The following is a 21,069-nucleotide window of genomic DNA, read 5'->3' as shown; positions in this document are numbered from 1 at the left end:
CCAACTCAGGATATTCTATGATTCTATGATTCTACTGCTTTTTCCTAAAACAAACAAACAAGCAAAAGCTACAACAACAAAACAAAAGACAAAACATAAAGCTCCTAAACTCAAAGCTGATAACCCTTCCAAACTCCAGAGTCTAGCTTTATTTCTAGTGCAGAACTCCTGTCTTGACACTGTTCAGAAAATTAATTTCTTGTTTCTCAGCCATGTTCAAGCCAACTTTTCTAGAAAACTGATGCCAAAACAAAGCTCAGAGCCAAGAACTGAGATGGGACTTTCCAAAGTTCCAAGTCTCATGGTTACTCCCATTGAAATATTATCAGTAACTTTCCCAAAGCATTTAAGACCTGGGGTCTTTGCACTGGCACAGAGAACTCCTGAAAATTATTTTTATTCTATATCTGTCATCCCGGTGTTTTCTTGCATCCTGTGTTTTTTTGTTTGTTTGTTTGTTTGTTTGTTTGTTTGTTTCATATTATTGAGAGTAAATAGCCCCTGGGAATAGTGTACAATGAAGAAAATGGAGCTAGATATGCTTATCTCAGTGGAGAGGGACAGAAATTCCCCTTCTCTCATTCAGTACTTCTTACACCACGTTCCCAAATGAATCACTGGAGAACACAAGAGGAGTCAAAAGAAGAACAAAATACAGTAAGACATGCTGGGGTATTTAATTTTTTCATGATTCCATTTCAGTATACATCTACCTCATTTCCTTTCCCCGTGAGAATGCCTAAAATCTTCCTTACTGATGACTATTCACTGTTAAGCCAATTATATTCCAGTGCGTTTTCCTCTACTCATATAAGCAACAGATCTGAATCTGCCAATCCACATTCCTTTGCTTATTGCCAATAATCTATTGTAAATATTTACTGAGCACTAATTTAAAGAGACCACTAAAAGTATGAAAAATTGAATGAGGGCATAATGCTTTTCATTGTCTTACAAAGTTCCAACTATTAAAATGCATAGGCTAAATATTTTGAAATCGCTACTCAGCTCAGGACATTGCTCTTGATGTAGAAATCACAACACTTGAGGAAAAACTGATGATGCTTTGGAAGATAATTTGAAAACATTATATTTTTAGACATTTAGGGGACTAGCTGACAAGGTTACATAGGAATGAATACCAGAATACTTAAAATAGTTTTCAAAAGATGAAAAGAAAAAAACAAACCAAAGGAAAATATGGTAGTGATCAGTTTAACTATGAGTCACATAAAGGATTTGCAAACTTTCAGAACAGAAAAGAATGGCTTGAACACAGAAATTAAGCCTGTCTAGCAAGTCTTTTAGAGCCTACCATAGAAAAGACTATGTATTGTTTCAAATTATATCTTATTAATGTACTTTGATAATGGGGGAAAAAAAAAAAAGTAAAAATAATAATAATAATAATAATATAGATGATATATTAAATGTGATATTATTCCACAGGGAAATGAGGTTGTTTTTGCTGATGGTATTATGAATTTTGTTGTCCACAAACAGTGCATATTTACTTTTTGCCTAGGTAACACTGAAAGTCAGCAGATTTACTGTTGCTACCTTCTTCTTACCTCCCGCTTTTCATCTAAACCAGGAAAACCTCTTTATAACTGATAATTCTGCATAAAGAATTTCTAGATGAATTATGTGTTCATACAGTTGTTGTTGTTATTATTATTATTATCATCATCATTTAAACCTGCTTGGGATTTTGATCTCTGCTGTCTTCTGCTAGTGAGTTTCACAGGGTAATCCCATGCAAAGGAGCTGTATTTGGGTTACTTTAATACTTCCTGCTCTTAAATATGATTGATACCTGTAAAGTAGTGAAAAGGACCTCTCCATACTGTTTATAATCATAACCTCCTAAACATTTATGATAAATTGCTCCATATAGTCTTACTGTGAATATCTGTGATATTCTTAGGTTCCTGCAGTATTCCTAGGTTCAATGGCTATGTTCAGAAGCTATTTTGTTCTTTAATGGCTTAATTTTGACTGATAGGTCAAAATTATGTATTATATAGTAAAGTATAGTAACTGTACTTGATAGCAATCATCACTTGAGCTAGAGCCTCTTATGTTCTGTCTCGTATGTGCATTTCTCTTTTTAATGTTTGGCTCTGATATAAGTAAATCAATTGATTTTAGAAGAATTATTAAAGGATATAGAGCTTTTGCAAAAGTCTAGAGCAGCATGGAAGATAAACGCAGTACATGCACTTTTTTGCTGGTAAGAAAAGAGCTGAAGAGCACTAAATGACAGGAGATGTTATGGAGATTATCAATGACCAATAGAATTTTCACACAAAAAGTACAGGAAAAATGTAGTCAAATTTATTCACTCACCTCTCTAGTGTCCTAAAGTCCTACTTGTCACAGCATCACAGAATGACTGAAGTGGGAAGGAACCTCTGGGTATCATCTGGTCCAACCCCCTGCCAATTAGGATCACCCAGAGCACATGGAGCAGGATGGCATCCAGGCAGGTTTTGAATATCTCCAGAGAAGGAAACACCACAGCCTCTCTGAGCAGCCTGTTCTGGTGCTCTGTCACCCTCACAATAAAGAAGTTTTTCCTCATATTCAGATGGAACTTCCTGTGTTTATGTTTGTTGTTTTTTTGCCTTATCACTGGACACCACTGATATTTTCAGTCTTTCCCCTGACAACATCCAAACTCCAAGAAAATATTTTCTTCTTAATTTTCACCTCTGTAAAATGACATTAAAAAAAACAACACACACACACATACACAAACAAAAATATAATTAAATCAGTACAAAGTAGATAAAACTAAAACCAGAACACAAATAAATAGTATGAACAAGTTCATTACATATGTGATTTAAGGAAATGCCATTGATTTCAAGAGTTCTACTGACTTAAGAAAAGATACATTTTGTGTATTGAATTGAAATCAAGGAACACAGTGCTTGCTGTGAAATTACTGAATGATGTTTTATGATCTGTGTTAGCGTGAAAGCCAGAAAGACAATTTCTGGTCTTCAAATTTGAGAATCACACTTTTCAAGAATGTCTAAGTTTTTTTTTTCTTGTAGAAGGCAAAATTCTGTTTTTCTGGCTTGACTCTCTGAGTGTTCAACCAGTTGAGCTAAAGGAAAAAATTGCTGCAACAGCACAATGTTTGACTGTGTAGTGTAAGCAGTTATGGAAAAAAAAAAAGAAACAAAACAATTTTATTTGTTAAAGACGTTTAGAAATTTGGAAATTTGTTTATTTTTTCTGGTGCCAAAGGAAAAATAAAAATGAAATATAAATTGTACTTGCAAAGATAAATAAACTTTTAGTGGGCAATGGCACAAGAATCATTTTTATCCTTACTTTACCTCTTGTGTTCTGCACAGCTTCTTCTTCTCAGTAAGATTACTAAGAAATGACCTGCCACTCATTTCTTACCACTATCATTGCAGCCTTGTAACTATGCCTATTTCAACTGTGCACAGCACAATTATTTTTATTTTTATTTATTTATTTATTTATTTCTGTCAAAGGAAATCCCCACTATTGGGTATATTGCTGCCAGCTTTCTATAATGCAAAGCAGCTGAATGTAACAAATGAGGATTTGAAGCTCCCACTAAAACAATTTTTTAAAATCTTTTGTTTTTTCATCCTTTGACATGAATTTTTATTTTCTTTATAATGCATCAGAATCATATGTACCAATCTTTTTATTGACTTTTCTCCATTTCACCTAATCCTTCAAATAGTTCTTCACCTGCCCTAATAATATCATAATAACAATAAATATGTTTGGCTCAAAAATATTTCAGGACCAATTTTGCTTTCTCTAGATTGATGTTTTATGTGGCACTATTTTATTTTATTTTATTTTATTTTATTTTATTTTATTTTATTTTATTTTATTTTATTTTATTTTATTTTATTTTATTTATTTTTTTTTTTTTATCACATGAGCCTGAAATTTTATGCCTAGTGAATTCAACTTTTTAATTTTATAATATTCTCAGTATTTAAGTCTTTAATAGTGGGTCATCTGATTACTCTGAGAGTTTCTTTCCTATGTTGGCTTACTCCTGTATGTTTGGAGATCTTAAACTGCTCCATTGTAGCTTTTGCTACAATGTTGTGTATTTCATAAAACCTAGAGGTGGATGAATAATAAGAAATTTTTATTTTGATATGTTGCCAAAAAAATTTGCTTTTATTGTATTTGTTTTAAAACTTCAAAAATATATAAAAATATTCTATTAGGTATTGCAAGTTTGGGTTGGACTTTGAGGAGACTTGTTACTCCTGCAGGACACTTACACCAAAGGAAAAGTCATTCTTCATCTGTAGTTTCATTGTTCTGGATGTAGTGCTGGTTCAGCTTTGGCTCTGCACTTCATGTGCAAGTTTTGCCTTTGATAAAGTGTAGGCAAAACCTTCACTGCAACAGAGAAGGCATTTTCTAGGTGTCAGAGTTTACAAAAATTAACACCATGTATGCACTTCACTGAAAACTTTTTTCTCTCCTGAGTTTTGGTGATGGTTTTTATTCTCACTTTTATCTGAAGCTCTGATTCTGACTCTGAGGAGGAGCCAATTACAGAGGAAGAATTGGCCAAGCTGAAAGAAGAGGTAGAAGAAAAAAAGAAGCTAATTGCAACATTGCGAAACAAGCCATGGAAGATGAAAAAGAAGTTGGCAGTCCTGAAGTATGGTTTGACTTTCGTAATGAATATCTGCAACCCTGCTTTTTACTGCGCAATATTTTTTCTAAACTTTCACTTTGTTTCAACACCTACAGACAAATTTACCTCAAATTATCTCTGGTATCTCCTTTCCAGGCTGTGCTTTCAGATAAAGTATAGGTAAATGACATTGCAGACCAGTGCTTTCTTGTGTCTGTCAGATATGAAAAACTAAAGTCTTTTTTTGTTTGTCTTTTTTTTTTTTTTTTTTTTTAAGTTTCCATTACGACCTCCTGTAAAATCTTTTTTGTTGTCAAATTTATGTTGGTAGCTTCTTCTACTGCTGTGTTTAATGTCTTAGGAAATTTCCTTAGACTTAATGTCTAAGGAAAAATGATCCAATTTCATAAATACCCCAACATTACATGAGCGAAGAGAGAGATTTTTTCTTTCTATCATAACTTTCATGGAAGAACAGATTTTTTTTTTTTTTAAAACTTATTAAAAAGAAAACATGATTGGAATGTGAGCTTGAATTTCCATGCATTATTAGTCAAGCTACATATAAATCTAGGAAATCAATCAATACATTTTCATTATTAAAAAAAATATATTTCAGTTAAATTATCAGTTAAATTTCCACCAATCACAAGAAATTGGGTTATTATTATTATTATTTTTGCCAAAGCTGTTATGCTCCTGTGTTTTAAGTAGCTCATCCGCTGTGGTACTAACCAAGCAACAGCAAAATATATGGTTAGGCACAAGTATCAGGGAAAAGATGAGTTCTCCTCCAGACAGTTTTTTGTTTGGCAAGGAAACATGGATATAATGGAAGGAGACAGCATATGAAATATGGTGTGGAATGTCTATGATTGCTTTTTTCTAGAAAGTAAGATGAGCTTGGGGAGGATACGGTTGCAAAAGGAAAACTATGCACCAAGGTACTCCAAGGTACTCCAAAAAAACAAACAAACAAACAAACAAAAAAATATTTCCCTGTGAATGCTCAAAAACGTTTTACATTTTCATGACAAAATATGAAAAATACTTTTTTTGCACTATTTTGAAAAGCAAATATTAAGGTTGTATATGACTTTTTGTTCTTTACATTTTTTGAAAGAAAAGCTAATTTGTTAGAACAACATTTTTGGGGGGAAAGATTTAATTTTCACCAATTTGCTTGCTTCTAAAAAGTGACAAAAATGAAATGTTTTTAAAACATTTCTAAAACTTTCTTTAGGAATTTTCAATGGATAATGTATTCTGTGGGTTGATTCAAATACAGTTTCTTTTCCAAACGCAAACTAATTATAATATATGCATATTTTAAAGAAGTAAGCTTTGAAATTAAAATGTATGGGATGGGACACACATTTTCTACTTAGGTCTAGTGGCAATTCTGTGGAAGATTAATCTTTTCCTTCATTTTTTTTCTGAAAATACATGGACGAGCAATTAATTTTAAAACTTTGTCACAGAACTGGTCACTTTGTAGAAAATGCCTTCTGTCAAAACCTGACTGAAACCCTGTCTGCTGAAATGGAATTCTTAATTGAGATGTACTACAAAATTAGACCAGCTCTAATTTGTAATTTGGATCCCCATGTCTAGAAAGATGCATTTTATTAGCCCCCCTGGTTATTTTCTGTAGAAGTGTGATTCAGAGTGTTCCTCTGCATTTTGGAGCTGTACCTTCAGACTCTCATCTCAGCTTCAGACATGGTCAGGTCTCTATTGGTCTGAAGACATGAAAAGAGGTAGAAAGAAACCACTGAAAGGAATGAAAAGATGTTATGTGACAAACACCATTGCTTCTCTCCCCTAACAAGTAGACATGGCTGTAAACAGAGAGTATTGCAGTCCCTGCTGTTGAGAGCCTGTGAATGGCTGGAGCCTAGACTTTTGCCTCATTTCAGAGAAAAATAGCCTTGTTCAAAAGAGCTTTCTGGCATTTCTCATTTTCCTTTTGCTGATTTGAATTGTTTGTGAGCACCGTTATTGTGCGTTTTCTATAGGAGATGATAATCATGCACTTTTCCGCTTGACACGTGCTACTTAGGACAGCATGAAATTAACTTAAGAGCCATCTGATAGTAATGACCATCAGTCATTATTTACAACACTGAAATTAAGAGAGAGAGGGTTAAAATATTGAAAAGATTTTTGAATTAGAAAAAGACACAAAAGAAAAATCTCATGGGATTGTTGCAAGTTGGAGAAACTCTGGGGAAAGTTATCACAATTCACAGCTAAATGTTTGATTCGGGGGACTGCATCATTGTCTATGCATTCTTGATTGTTTTTTGCATAGATATGAAGCTAAAGGGAAGGTTCAAAAGCTGTGCTACTGTGTTTGGATCTGGAATACTAACCTAATTATTGGATAGATAAGGGTTTGTGCTCCATAACAGAAAGACTATTAATAGCTATGTAGTTTACCTCTGCTAGAGAATTTTATTGAAGTTCATATAATCAGGCAATTGTACATAAGAATCCAGAAACAAGCCAACTGTGGTCTCAGTTTAAGACTATACCACAAGACAATTAACAAACTATCAAAACAAGATGATGATAGGAAACAAAGCAAAACAACAACAACAAAACAGCAGACAATTCTCAGGTTTTGGCCTTTCAAAGGAATTCCAATTAAATATAGGCTGTAAAGACAACAATGAAAACTTACTAGTTTTTATAAATAATCCAAGGAGCACAGCAATCTCTTCATATACCAAGGACAAATCTTTCTTCTTGGGTAGACCTGTGCGGTGTCAAGAGTTGGACTTGGTGATCCTTAAGGGTCCCTTCCAACTCAGGATATTCTATGATTCTATGATTCTATGATTCTCTTTTACTTTTTTTTTTTTTTTTTCCCAAGTAATTTATTTTATCAAAGAATCCAATGAGACAGATAAGTAGAAAGGAAATACTTTATATGTATACAAAATCCAAAGGTATCCATATATGTAAAGTGAATGTGTAAAATGACGGAAATTTCTCATCTTTGAATGGGATGTCTAAACTCCAATGAATTTGTGTTTCAAGTTTGTTGACATGGGCATTTCAGGTTTTTTACTAGCAGTCCTGGAGGCCAGCCTGGCTGTCCTGAAGGTTGGCTGGGTATTGAATAACACTGTAATTTGCCCATCATTATTGCTGAACTGCTCTCAAGTGAGCTATGCCTGGCAACAGCTGTTTTGCAGTCAGCTTTTAGCCAATATTTCTAAGATTTGGAAAAGTCCTGGGTGATCAATACTGATACAACATTTGTTTTTAATGAGTTTTTTGATCTTGGTCACTGAAACCTTCCTGAACTGTTACTGAAAAATGTGAGCAATCCACTTGAATCCTGTTCATTAACAGCAACCTCTGAGAGCTGTAATTCATCCGTTCTGTGCAACACTGAAGTGCCCAAAGTACTGTACACCTAGCACTTTGTGAGCTGTAACTCCACACCTAGTATTAATAATTAACTCAGACTTCTCTGGGACAATAATGCTGGGCCGCATGCAACATTTACTAGTTCCTTTTGTCTGTAATTCAATTAATAAGGTTTCTCTGAAGCCTCTTTAAATTCACAGTTAGCTAACGGGGCACACTTTGGCCTGTCTTGTGATATAGATAATTTACCTATAACACATGATACCAGCGATTACAAAGCTCAGTTTTGTCACCCTGTGTTGCTTTTGACACGTCCTCATGTTGGTGAAGTTGCACTATTTCCAAGTGGTTGTGTGCATATTTGTGTGTGGTTTTTGGTCATTGCTGAGGTTTCTAAAATAGTTGTACTGATTTAAGATTAATTTTTATTTGTTGATCATTCTACCTGTCTTCATATTTTATTTTTAGAACAAAAGAAATGGAGAAAAGGGCAAAATGTGGAAAAACTCTGTTGGGATGTACAAATATTCTTTTTTTTTTTTTTTTTTTTTTTCTCTGAGGTGGACTGGACGTCAGGGCAGAAAGCTGAACTAAATAAAATATTGAATTATATTTAACAGAGATGAGCATGTGTCTCAGACACTGACTGGAAAGGACAATCCCTGACTGAATGCTGCCATGTTATTGCTGACCTTTTAAAGCCAGGAAGTAGACAATGGGGTTTTTCTTAGCCTGCAAATCACAAAATTTAAGAGTAGCCCAGTGGGACCAACAGACTGCAGAGCTGTTGAGGGAAGAATTGATGAGGGAAGAAGGAAAACTTGTTTTGTTTGATATCTCCAGCAAAATCATATAGTGTTTTTTTTTTTTGTTTGTTTTTTGTTTTTTTGTTGTTGTTGTTTTCTTGTACATAACTGCATACACCTTCTCTGCCTCCTTCAGCTACAGGCTGTCTTTCAAGCTCTGCCTCTGCACTGAATTTGCTTTTTCAGATATTTCTTTAGAATTCTGATTGGAATTTCACATAGAATCATATTGTTATTGAGATTTGCTTTTAATTGCCAATTACATATGTTCTTTATATTAGTCATTCAGATATTCATGGATGCAGCTAACAGATAATTTGCTATGAGGCACATAACTCCTTTATATGTCTGCAAGTGATGACATTCCCTTATTAAGACCTAATCTCTCTAAGTAAGCAGTACAAAAATGTTCTTTAAAATAGTATTGGTAAAGAAAAATCTACCACGTACACAAAAAGGTAAGACATGCTTGAAGATAATCAAAGATAACTTGATTTCACTTATTTCAATTGCAAGAAGACTTTCATTCTCTCTTAAAAAAAAATAATAAAAAGAATTTCATTTATTTCAACTGCATAATAATGCAATATAGCATGTTCCACCTTATTTACATGTGCTACTCTATTAACTATTGGCTATTTATTTATTTATTTATTAACTATTTGGCTATTATTTCACATGAATAAGAAATATTAATATCCACATTTTTTATGCATGTTTGAAATATCTTCTTATTATAGTCATTGTGAAATATACACTAAGAGTTATACTAATACCAAAAGCCATGCTGTTTTGTAACTGGATTAGAAGGTAAATACAGTCAAAATGGAAAATTAAAATAATTCTATAAATCCACCATTTGGAGTTAATTGAATCTTTTGTGGTTTATACAATACATTTTAAGTACAGACCAAACAATAAAACAATATATAAAAGCGTGAAAGGAGTTGCCTCACATTTCATTCATGAAATAAAAAGAAGCTTTGCAAACTTATTTCATGCATGGTTACAACCATTTTTGTGCTCCAGTCTTCTGTGTGTAAGTCAGTTAACTGCATGTATAAATACCCAGTGGGAATTTGAACTACTATCAGACAGTTGTCTGGTTTGGCTGTTTTGTAATGATGTATTTAGTCTTGTGCAGGACAATGGAGTGAAAATATGAGAAAAAATGGATTATAAATCAGTCACATTTAGAAGAGGCTTATAATAGTTCTGTTAACAGTGCACACTAGAACAGGGTAGCGTTGGAGGAGAGGGAGAGAGGAAACCACAGACACTGGTGGGGCAAAACCAAAGGAAGCATCAGGAAAGTTATCAGCATTAACCATGGGAATCTGGATCACCACCTTCAAAAAGCAATATTTTGGTTTGTTGTAGAAAGCCAGAAAACTGAGTAAAAGCTTAAATATTACTAAAATCTAACTTGGAGTCAGGAAAGTAAAAGAAATACTGGTTTTTGTTTGTTTGTTTTTATGTACAAAAACTTGTAAAAATGCATTTCAAACAAGCAAACACAAAGCTTAGATTGAGAATTTGGAATAAATTCTTTTATGACTTTCACTGTGGAAAATTCCTTTTTAGTTCTGGCTTAGAATAATTTTACCATACAACGAGTTTGTGGAGAACTGTGTTCAGCCACAGAGGCAAACTGCGTTCACATCCACCATGGAGAATTTTAAGTGACTTAATGGTTGTTTTTATATTATCCCCTTAATTTTCAAATTTATTGCTTCACTTGAAACAAAACAAACCAAACAAACAAAAACCCAACAACCCCAAAGCCTACATTTTGGAATCTTAATGTTCTGCAGCTTAACTATATATAGTTAGTGACTGAAAACATACATGTATGCTTTCTAAAGTTCTGCAGACTTTGATTTCAGTAACTTTTATTGAACTAGCTTGCATTACATGGTGATAGAAGTGGTGGTATAAAGTTTTTCTTTTAAGCAAAAATATGATGTGGTGACTTAGCTTGCTACATGCCCAGTTTATTGATACTGGTTGATGTTATGGTATGGCTCCAGCAGTGACTGTGGAGTTTATGAGGACGCTGCCACCTACTGTTAAGATTGCCTTATATCTCTCCAGACAGTGCAGTAAGATTTTAAATCATGAAGGCATAGATTTAATTACGACTCTTGGACACATGAAGATGGAAGAATCTATTTTCTCTCATTTATTTGAGATGTCTAGAATGTAAAAGTAGAATTATTTTGCAAGTCAAAGTGAAAGAATGAGATGTAAGCCAGAATATCTCTGAAAAACCTGAGTGACTTGGAAAATGCTAGGGTCTCAATCACTGTCAATGTTAGCTAAGTACTGAAAAATCAGAGTCAGAGAACCAGAATATGAATGTGATCCAGAATCACAAAATAAGTATAATGTGATGCAGAAGCACAAAGTAAGAGATCTCAAGAGCCTTAAAAAGACTCTGACTATATTTCTGAGGAGCAATTGGAAGTGGTGAGGAGGAGATAGTACATACGAATGTGCATGTCTGAAAGGGTAGCTGTGTGATTTTTTCATTTTTAATCTGAGAGTGTGCATTCCTTTTGCCACAGGGAAAGAATATAAAAATAAAAATAATAAAAAAGGACTGACTATCTTGGAACCCATGTCACAACTTTTTTTTTTTTTTTTTTTTTTTTTTTTTTGTGTGTGTGTGTGTGTGTAGCCTGAATCCTTAAAGGAGAAAACTAGAAAATTGGTGAAAAAAATCATACTGTAATCCTGTGGCTGTCAGGAGAACTGACACTTGTCCTTGTCCTGATGCCCCACCATTTAGGTTTAGGTGTGAGTGGGAAGGTGAGAGTGCTCAGAGAGCTATCAAAGATTGAAAGTTGAATTCAGTAATTCAATCTGAATCATCTGGAAAACAACAATTTATTGGCAGCCTTGGTAAAGAGAGTAGTGTGATGGGTGTCTAGTTTTTACAGGTCTTCAAAAGAAAATAAAAACTTACCCTAAGCATCTGTAGTTACTAAATTTACAGTATTATACAGTAAAAAACATAGTATTTTATAAGATGCAGAAATTTTAGCCATGAGTTGAGAGGAATTTTGATGCGGCTAATAGCATTCTTCACATATTACTTTCATTTTCTTTTATCACAGCAACACCACTGTACTGCAAAGCCAATGTCAGATTTTGCAGTTTGACACAATCTTTTTGCTTGCTCATATGCGTAAAATCTGTGAGCAGCAGATATAAACTTGATAATTATTTTCACTCAGTGTCTAAAGAAGCATCTCTAGAGGAATGTACATCCCAATTAACATTTTCTCAATATTTTTTTCCCAAATGCTTAGCGTAGTATAATATAGAGTGCTCTGCAGTTGTCCAGTATGATGATACAGTAGTTGTACAGCGAGAATACAATGACAGCTAAGAATTCCTACTCCATTTGTTTTAGGGAAGGATAAGTGACTTTTAGGGCATATTTTGTCAATGGAGAGATACATGAAAGTCATGCTTATAAATGAAGATGAGATGAAATGGAAGAAATACTAGTACATTATTGGCCTTACATGTTTATTATTTTAATCCATGGACACCATACCTTTTAAAACAATTTTAAAAATCTTTCCAAATTTGTGTCATCAATTTGTGTTCTATATCTTTATAAGCAAAATTTCAGTCTTTTGGGGACCTCTACGAAATTTTTCTTTATAGTCAAAGATGATATATGCAGAAATTCTGAATAGCTGAATTAAACATAGTCTTGGGAAAGACAGGCACAGGGGAACCAAAGCTCTAGCATATATATATCTCTGAATTAAAATATGAAAATAATTTTTTTCTTAGGCAGATGGACAACAGAATCTCAGAGCTTTTCTTTCTAAGCTTTACTAAGGGAACAAGTTCACACAAAACTCTATGAAGACTAGAAAAACTACATTATTGTGGTAAAGACAATCTTAAGATTACTGCAGCATCATTTATATCTCTCATTTGCACTTATTTTCCAGGGAAGCCCAGCTTTTTGTTGAAAAGTTTGAAGGTGCTCTTGGAAAAGGAAAAGGAAAAAAGTTCTATGCATACAAAGTGATGATGACCAAGGTAAGTATGTACTAGCTTTCTGTAATGCAGAAGGGGAGACTTTTGAAGATTACTGCCACATGTACCCATCTTCTTTATTTGAAATTTAACACTTCTGTTTGCACCGTTCTTACATGTAACAATTTCAAATGCAATCTCACAATTTGATTGAGACATATATCAAGACAAAAATGAACTGTCTTTCAAGACCTGCACTTATCTGGTCATGTATTTAGTAAAAGTTATTTTTTTCTTGGCATAAATTATGTTTGTCTGTTGACTGGATCTTAAGACCTGTCTTTCTCTTGATCTTGTGAAAGTTCAGAAAGTGTTTTTTTGTCCCACAGACAAAATACTGGGGCATCTCCACTAAGCCAAGAGCTATATCCTAGATATATTACAGAAAGCAATACAGCTCTGTAGAATTGTGACTGAAAGGCTGAATGGTGGTTGCCGGTCCACATTATATGTGTTCTGGCAGGATTTACTTTGGCCTAAGTCTTATATGGTGCCATGGATTAAATATCCACTTCTAGACTACAGCTAAGTTTTATGCTTAAAAAGCTTGGTTTTATGCTCTGACACAGCTTTAAAGTGCAAAGATAAGTGCTGTAAATTGGGATGATTTTGGCGATTCACTGGGAAAAAAAAAACAACAAACAACAATAAAGCAAAACAAACAAACAAAAAACACATTCCTGATCTAAACTAAAATGATGATGCAGAATAACTATAATCACATTTGGCAAGACACATTTTAATCTGCCCAGCATCATCTTTAGGTAGACTGGCTTTTCTGCAGGCAGATGTGTAGTCAAATCTTATTAGCATTAATATTCACACAAATAAATTATTAGGATTTCAAACACAGATGTGCATCAGAAGCTCAATTACAGAAGTTATAGTTATCCATTAGATAAAATACTGAGTAGAGTAATTGCAATTAAATGACAGAGTTTGAGCTCCAAATCTGAATTTTGAATATCAAAGGAAAGAAAAAATTAAATTCTTAGAAACAATATTAAAAAAAAAAAGGAAAAAAGAAAAAAAATACAAAAAAATGGCATGAAAGGAACGGATTCTTTAATCATTTTTCTTGTGGAAGACATAGGGACTTCATACAAAGCCAGTAGGAAACATACTCAGAGGAAATAAAAGAAGATACTTCTTTTATCTAGTGTTCCTGTTGCAGTGGGCTCTGCCAAAGGATGCTCTGCATGATTAAGGGTTTTCATTAGCTCAAGTGGAAAATGCACATCTGGGGTCACAGATTATATGGTGTGGTTTTTTTGGTATGTTTTTAATATGTAACCCTTTTCAGAAATGGATGAAATTTCAAAGAGATTTTGAGAATTTTAAGACAGCCTGCATACCCTGGGAAATGAAAATTAAGGAGATTGAGAGTAAGTACTTGTGAAATGTAATAAAGAATAATATCTGTTATTGTATTTCTGATGTGTGTCAAAATTTTAAATTACTTTTCAGTGTTTTAGAAATATCTATCAATGTGTGGTATAAATGCAATGAGCATTTCTTCTTTCATTAATACTTATTAAGCTTTATATAATAGCTTGTTGAAAAGTTCCTTGAGAGAGTGCTAGCCAATTTAAGCAAGTATGAACCGTGAACAATTGGGAACCAGTGTTGAATTTAATCCTGGAAAACAGATATTGGGATTAGCTGTTGTCTACATTTACTTTGCTTGTATTTGTATTATAATAATTTCTGTGACTTTTGTTGTTGTTCTTGGTGTTTATTTATTTATTTTTTCTCTTCATTATCTTGAGCCTAATGTTAGAGGTCTTACAAAGTTACTTCTCTTGTTTTTAATCATATAATACAACATGGAGCAAAAATTAGTGGTCTTGGACATCACCACATATTAGACATAAAAATAAGGAGAAGAATGTAGTTAGTCCTATGGATATGTTTCAGAGTAAGTTTTTGGCATAGGTTTTATTTGTCAGTTCCATGGATGAATTTAAACTGCATGTCTCTCTTTGAAAGAAATTTGGCTTACCTTCATAGGTACCTTACTGAGGTTCTGCCACTGATGAATGCAGCTGAGAATGCAATAGTGCCTGACTTAAAAGGAGTTGTCTTTTGGAGAAGCTGTGGGTTGCGTCAAAGTGCAATAGTCAGAAGAGCAGGAAAATGATAAATTGTGAATTCTGTGGAGTTTTGGACTACCCTTGAGGAGAACTTATATAATGTCCTTAAACATATGGTCTATGGATTTCTGAACAGATTATCTGTATACTTAGGGTGAAGTTTAGGAGAAACTGCTTTTAAAACAGTTAAAATCAAATTCAGCAGCAGGATGAACATGGTAGTTTATTGGTATGGGCACACAATAGACATCTTGAGGATGCGTGGGAATCATGTTTCTGCTAGTTTCCACAAAAAAAGTAGTCCTGGCACAAGCCGTTTTTTTAGTAATGACTTTCAACAGACACTTCTATTTCTTTGTAAAATATGAATGCAAAAAGTGAAGTAGATGTTTATTTCAGTCTTGCTTTCACCTGGAAAAAAACATAGCAGGATAATACCTTTTCATAATCTCAAGAGGTAGGATTGCGAAGTTTACTCTTTTTCTATTATATTTATTATTAGATTTGTTCATCTCATTGCTAATGCAAATTGTTTTTATTTGTAGAAACAATCTTCTGTCTGAATACTAGTGAGTTAAGAAGTACACTTAGCTTACAGTTGAGTACAAAATTCTGTAGTCTAGAAAAAAGACTTCAAGGAAAGCTCTGAAATACTGCATAAAAATACATTTTAAATCACAATTTATATGATTCTGGTTAACCCAAACAGTAGCTCTTAGCATGGACATCATATTAACAAATATAGAGTACTGAGATCAAGGTAATCTTAATGATGACACTGATGAAATTGCCAACTCACAGATAAAAAGCATATTAAAAAGATATTAAAAAATAAGTGAGAGAAACTGAAATTGAAGAAAGCCAGTCAGTGTGTAAGTAAAGAGTATAAGGAAATAGTAAATATTAAGATACATTGAGACATAGAGAACAGACTGAAAAAAGTCTGCTTCAACTTTGACCTGATTTTCATCTTAATGTATACATAGATAGGATATATATCAGTATTACAGTATTGGTAATACTCTAACAAGCTTAGTAAATGGATGTGTTCTTAATAATAGACCTGATTGACTTTTGACTCCTAGGTCACTGAGCCAATGGCTTTCTCTTTTAAGTTCAGTGCTTTGTAAAATGACAGTAATGCCACTGCCTTAAGCATGTAGTATCAGACAATGAACAGGATGTGTCTGATACTATTTATGAAGAATTCAACAATAATAGAACTTTGGTTGCTTAAAATTCCCTTGGGACCTGCAGAACATTGAACATCTGAGAGTATCTTGTTGGCACAGGTAACACCACACATGTAACCACTCAATCCTCCTGTACACTCAAAAGACTGAAGAGAGATTGAAGAAATTGATTGAACACTGGGATTGGACACCAGGATCAATATTTAAAAAATAGATACTGCTATTAGACAGCATTATGTTTGTGAATTCTTGGTCACGTTAGTTCCTGTAGGTTGTACTCTCATGGTAAAGTACAGTTGCATGAAGGAAATTGAACACAGTCTACACAACAGTTCATTTCCAGAGGAGACAGTACAATGAAATAAACTGTAAATTATATCACAGTGTGTAAAGTAGACTGTTTAGACTAGTCTTGGAAATCTAGTGATACAAATCGCTCTGGCACAGTTCACTGCTACAGAACTGTGTCTCTACAACTGCTTTCCATATTGCTACACAGTACAGCATGTGCAAAATATTTTGTGTGTGTGCGTGTGATAATTTTTTACCACCAGGACACAGAAGGGTATCTGGCATATTTCTTCTTCATTGTCAAAAGCAGGCATGGTTGCAGAGAGGTAGCAAATGAAATGTAAATTAAGCATATCCTACACGATGGTGAAAGGTCAGTTAGACACTACTGGGTAAGATTGCTTTGACGTAGCAAGAAATAGTGTACCAGTAAAACAATGTTAAAAGAAAAAAAATGCTTTCTTTCATGCAAATGTAAAAGCATAGGTAGCTATGCTGCCCTACCATCACTGAATGATGCTGTAAAGCTGGTGGAAAAACATTATAATAAAAACACTTCATGAGAGCAATAGAACCGTTAAAAATCACATGAAGTCAGTAGAAATAGTATAGCTTTATGTAAAAGAAGTCAAATGAAGAATGGGTTGTACTGGTGCAAGTGCTGCACCATGCCTGTGCCTAGGAGTACTACTGAACTGAAAAATTCTTTGGGACATTGCTTGTACACTAGAAAGATCTAAGAAGAAAATCATTCATGCTAAGCAAGCTCTGCTGTGCCTATGGAACAGAAGCAGTGGGATTGCTAATTTTTAGACACTAAAATTCTTGAGTTTTCCTTTCTGCAATAACTGTAATCTACAATATTATTTAATAATAGTAAATGAAATAAGTAAACAGGATAAAGAAGAAAAAAGGAATTACTAACTACTTTTAAGCCCTAGCAAGCAAACTTTTATCTTTAACCTTCCACTTAGTTTTGTAATATTGACCAGTATAATGAATAGGGACCTTGTTCTCAGCACTCTTCCATCGGGTCTGACTCTTTCAGGCTGCCAGCTATCTAGAAAGACTGAGTATCAGCTTGAAGTGTTGTGTTACCTCAGATAGGCTCTCTGCTTCAAGCTCAGAGTCCTTTCTAGCAAAGGGAGCCCAGCTTCAAAATAACATACATCGAGTTTTTTTTTTTTTGTTTTTTTTTTTTTTTTTCCACAAGCAGGAGAAGTAGAAGTTGATAATTAAACATATGAAATGCTTATAGTTGAAAAAGAGGCACTTTTATTACAATGACACTATTAATTAAATAATTAATATTTTCCTTACAGAAGAGACATTCAGTAGTATCTTTGCAATAAGACTCAACGGGAAACACATTGCTATATTGGGACAGGGGAAGCTTCTCTGTTCCACAGCTGTAATTCACATGATTCATTCCAATGCATAGTATAAATAAAGTATTACACTTTCATATGTACCTGGAACTTGTTCTACATCAGAATAAAATTAAAATGCTGGTGAAACTAGGACTGTTTTTGTTCATGGCTGGTTCACACTGTTTGTAGTTTTCCATGATCCCTGTTGCTCTCTGTTTTGACCTGCCTACTTCAGACATCTAGTTAGAGGCATCCATAGCAAAATTATCCTTACCCCCAGCTAACCTTTTCATTAGTTAGAGATTTCTCGTTTTACCAGAAAATCAATAAAGACCATAAGCAGTCTGTGCAGCGTGACTTGCAATACCTGTATGGAGGCATGCAATTCCAATGCACTGCCTTAATACATATGTTCCAGTTGGATAACTGTGGTTTCATCAAGATAAATGATGAAAAGCTGTAAATAGATTAATGAAAAGAAACCATTCCTAAAAGAAGAATAAGGATATTAATATTGACCAGGAAGAACACATCCAGCATCATTAGATTATTTTATTTATTTATTTATTTATTATTTTTTAGTCCATAGCATCACCAAAAGCTGTAGGTGGGTTGTAACCGGACAAAAATGGCTCATGACAAACCAAGCTGACCAAAACATGTTTGCACATAGACCTTTCAGCAGGTAGAACACTGATAAGATTAGCTACTTTTTCATGCAGAATTTCAAAATTGTAGTTTCATTCTGAACTGTGAAGTAGATTTTGAAATGCTGAAATCCTTAACAGAGTGTTTTTGTCATCGTTGTTTCTTCTTCCCTTTTCATAGCCCAAATAAATATCTCTTATCAATAGATCTCTGTTTTCACTCTGGGATTATGCCAGTTTAAGCATGTTAAATCATTTATTTTATTTTTTTTTATTTATTTATTTTTTAAATAATAGAACATGCATTGATTAGCTGCAAATAGTACCAACCACATTAACCTAATTTTAAAAAATGGAAGAATTGTTGTCTGCTTTGCAAAACAGTCTGCAAATACCAATGTAAACTCCTTTGCACAGTGATTAGCTTGTTGTTTGTTGTAACAGTGTATCAGGCTCCTTAGCTAGACTGTGTGTGAGAAAACCTGGGGAAAGGTCTGCTTTTCCATGTGAAATCTGGTATTTTCTAGCTCAGATGAGCAAGACTGCCATCTGTTCTCTATCTAGCAGAGTGGTGCTGTAGCAGCTTGAGTTTAGTTTGATCTGTTATTTCTGATTGGCCTGATTTGCAGAGGTATTGGTAAAATCAGGCACTTAGTGCTCTCTGATTCTCCTGCAACCTCCTCTTCACGTACATTTGGGTCAGTGGTCTGGAGTGGGGAAGGTCCAGTGTCTGGTTTGATGGGTTAGCACATGGGTTTGAGGAAAATACATAGCAAATTAAGAGAAAGAAAGAATAAAACACTTGCAGATCTTTTTGTTCTTCCCTGGTGAACAACTCTATCTCCAATAGCTAGCTTAAAAGAGCACTTTCAACTACTCTATGTCCTTGGAAAGACTACTCCCACTGGCTAATTCTGTGGTACTTCTTATTAACACTGAGGTGGTACTAGCTTACATGTCAAAAATGCTCAAAATACACATGTATTTAAACAACAAAAAAAAAAAAAAAGAGAGAGAGAGAGCAGAGAGAAAAAAGTGTGACTTACTTTGATTCCTGACATTAGAGGATTTCATACAATTAAACACCATAGTATTTACATGAACGCAAGTACTTCATCCAAGTAATATTTTTGCTTTTTCTTTTTGTTGTTTCTGTTTTCTCTACCAGGTCAGTGAATGCTAGTATGTAAATTGGAAAAAAAAAAAGTTATTAGAATTGTAGTAGTGAAGAAGATGAAAAACTCTGCCATATTTAGTTTATTTTAACTATGCTTTGAACAACTTCATTTTAAGGTAAAGTATCATATAAAGTTAACTTTTTTCACATCTTATGTTTTCATAGGTCACTTTGGTTCATCAGTAGCCTCTTACTTCATATTCTTACGCTGGATGTATGGAATAAACATGATTCTCTTTGGACTGACCTTTGGGCTTGTAATGGTGCCTGAGGTGGGATTTTTTTTTAATTATCATTTTTTAAATTGTCATTGAGAATTTCTGTCTTTGCTGTGACATTTCATAGGACTGGACCTTCAGATAAATTTCTAACCTCTTTATGCTCCATGTTAATGTTAAAAACCATTAAGGTGTACTAAGGCCATGAAGGTGTACTTCATGGAAAGTTGTCTTTAGAGAAGTGTCTTGGAGTAGACCTATGAGAAAAATGTATTGTCATGGTTCCGCTTGAGTCGGCAGCTGAGCTCCGCCACAGCTGCTCTCTCACTCCCCCTCCTCAAAGAGGAACAGGGAGAAAATACTATGAAAAGGGCTCAAAGGTTGAGATAAGGACAAGAAGATCACACAGTAAGTATTGTAACAGGCAAAACAGACTCTGCATAGGGAGATAATAAGATTTATTGCTTATTACTAACAAGCTAGAGAAGTGAGAAACAAAGGAAAGAAACCAAAAACACCTTCCCCCATCATCCACCCTCTTCCACCTCCTCCCCCCGAGCAGCATGGGGGAACGGGGGAATGGGGGTTATGGTCAGTCTACAGCACTTCTTTTCTGCCGCTCCTTCTCGGTCACTCTCGTCCCCTGTGCTGTGGGGTCCCACCCACGGGACACAGTCCTTGATGAACTGATCCAGCATGGGCTTCCCACAGGCAGCAGCTCTTCCAGAACTGCTCCAGATATGGGTCCGTACCACGGGGTCCATCCCTCAGGAGTAAACTGCTCCAACCTGGCTCCCCCACGGGCAGCAGCTCCTGCCAGGTCACTTTCTCCTGTGTGGTGTCCTCCACGGGCTGCAGCGTGGAACCCTGCTCCACCGTGGTACTCCATGGGCTGCAGGGGGACATCCTGCTTCACCATGGTCCTCACCACAGGCCACAGGGGACTTCTGCTTCGGCGCCTGGAGCACCTCTCCCCCTCCTTCTGCACTGACCTTGATGCCTGCAAGGCCGTTCCTCACTCCTCTCACTCTCCCAGCTGCTGTGTGGCGCAGCGTTTTTTTCCCCATCTTAAATATGCTCTCACAGAGGCACAAAACAACATTGCTTATTGGCTCAGCTCTGGAAAACAATGGGGCCCTTACCAAACATGGGGCAGCTTCTAGATCCTTCT

The 21,069-nt window shown here is 34.7% G+C and overlaps 1 protein-coding gene across 1 annotated transcript in view; it reads left to right on the top strand.

The window, feature by feature from the left end:
• TMC1 (transmembrane channel like 1) overlaps positions 1-21,069 on the top strand; it is a 65,120-nt gene that overhangs the window by 4,797 nt on the left and 39,254 nt on the right. Inside the window, exons 4-7 of the mRNA XM_038170439.2 lie at positions 4,544-4,684; positions 12,822-12,912; positions 14,213-14,294; positions 19,846-19,952. Coding sequence (XP_038026367.2) covers positions 4,544-4,684; positions 12,822-12,912; positions 14,213-14,294; positions 19,846-19,952 — 421 coding nt within the window. The remainder of the gene's footprint in view (positions 1-4,543; positions 4,685-12,821; positions 12,913-14,212; positions 14,295-19,845; positions 19,953-21,069) is intronic.

Source organism: Anas platyrhynchos, chromosome Z (assembly GCF_047663525.1).
Source record: "Anas platyrhynchos isolate ZD024472 breed Pekin duck chromosome Z, IASCAAS_PekinDuck_T2T, whole genome shotgun sequence".
Lineage (NCBI taxonomy): Eukaryota > Metazoa > Chordata > Aves > Anseriformes > Anatidae > Anas > Anas platyrhynchos.
The sequence above is the reverse complement of the archived record's forward strand: the minus strand, read 5'-3'. Positions and strand labels throughout refer to the sequence as shown.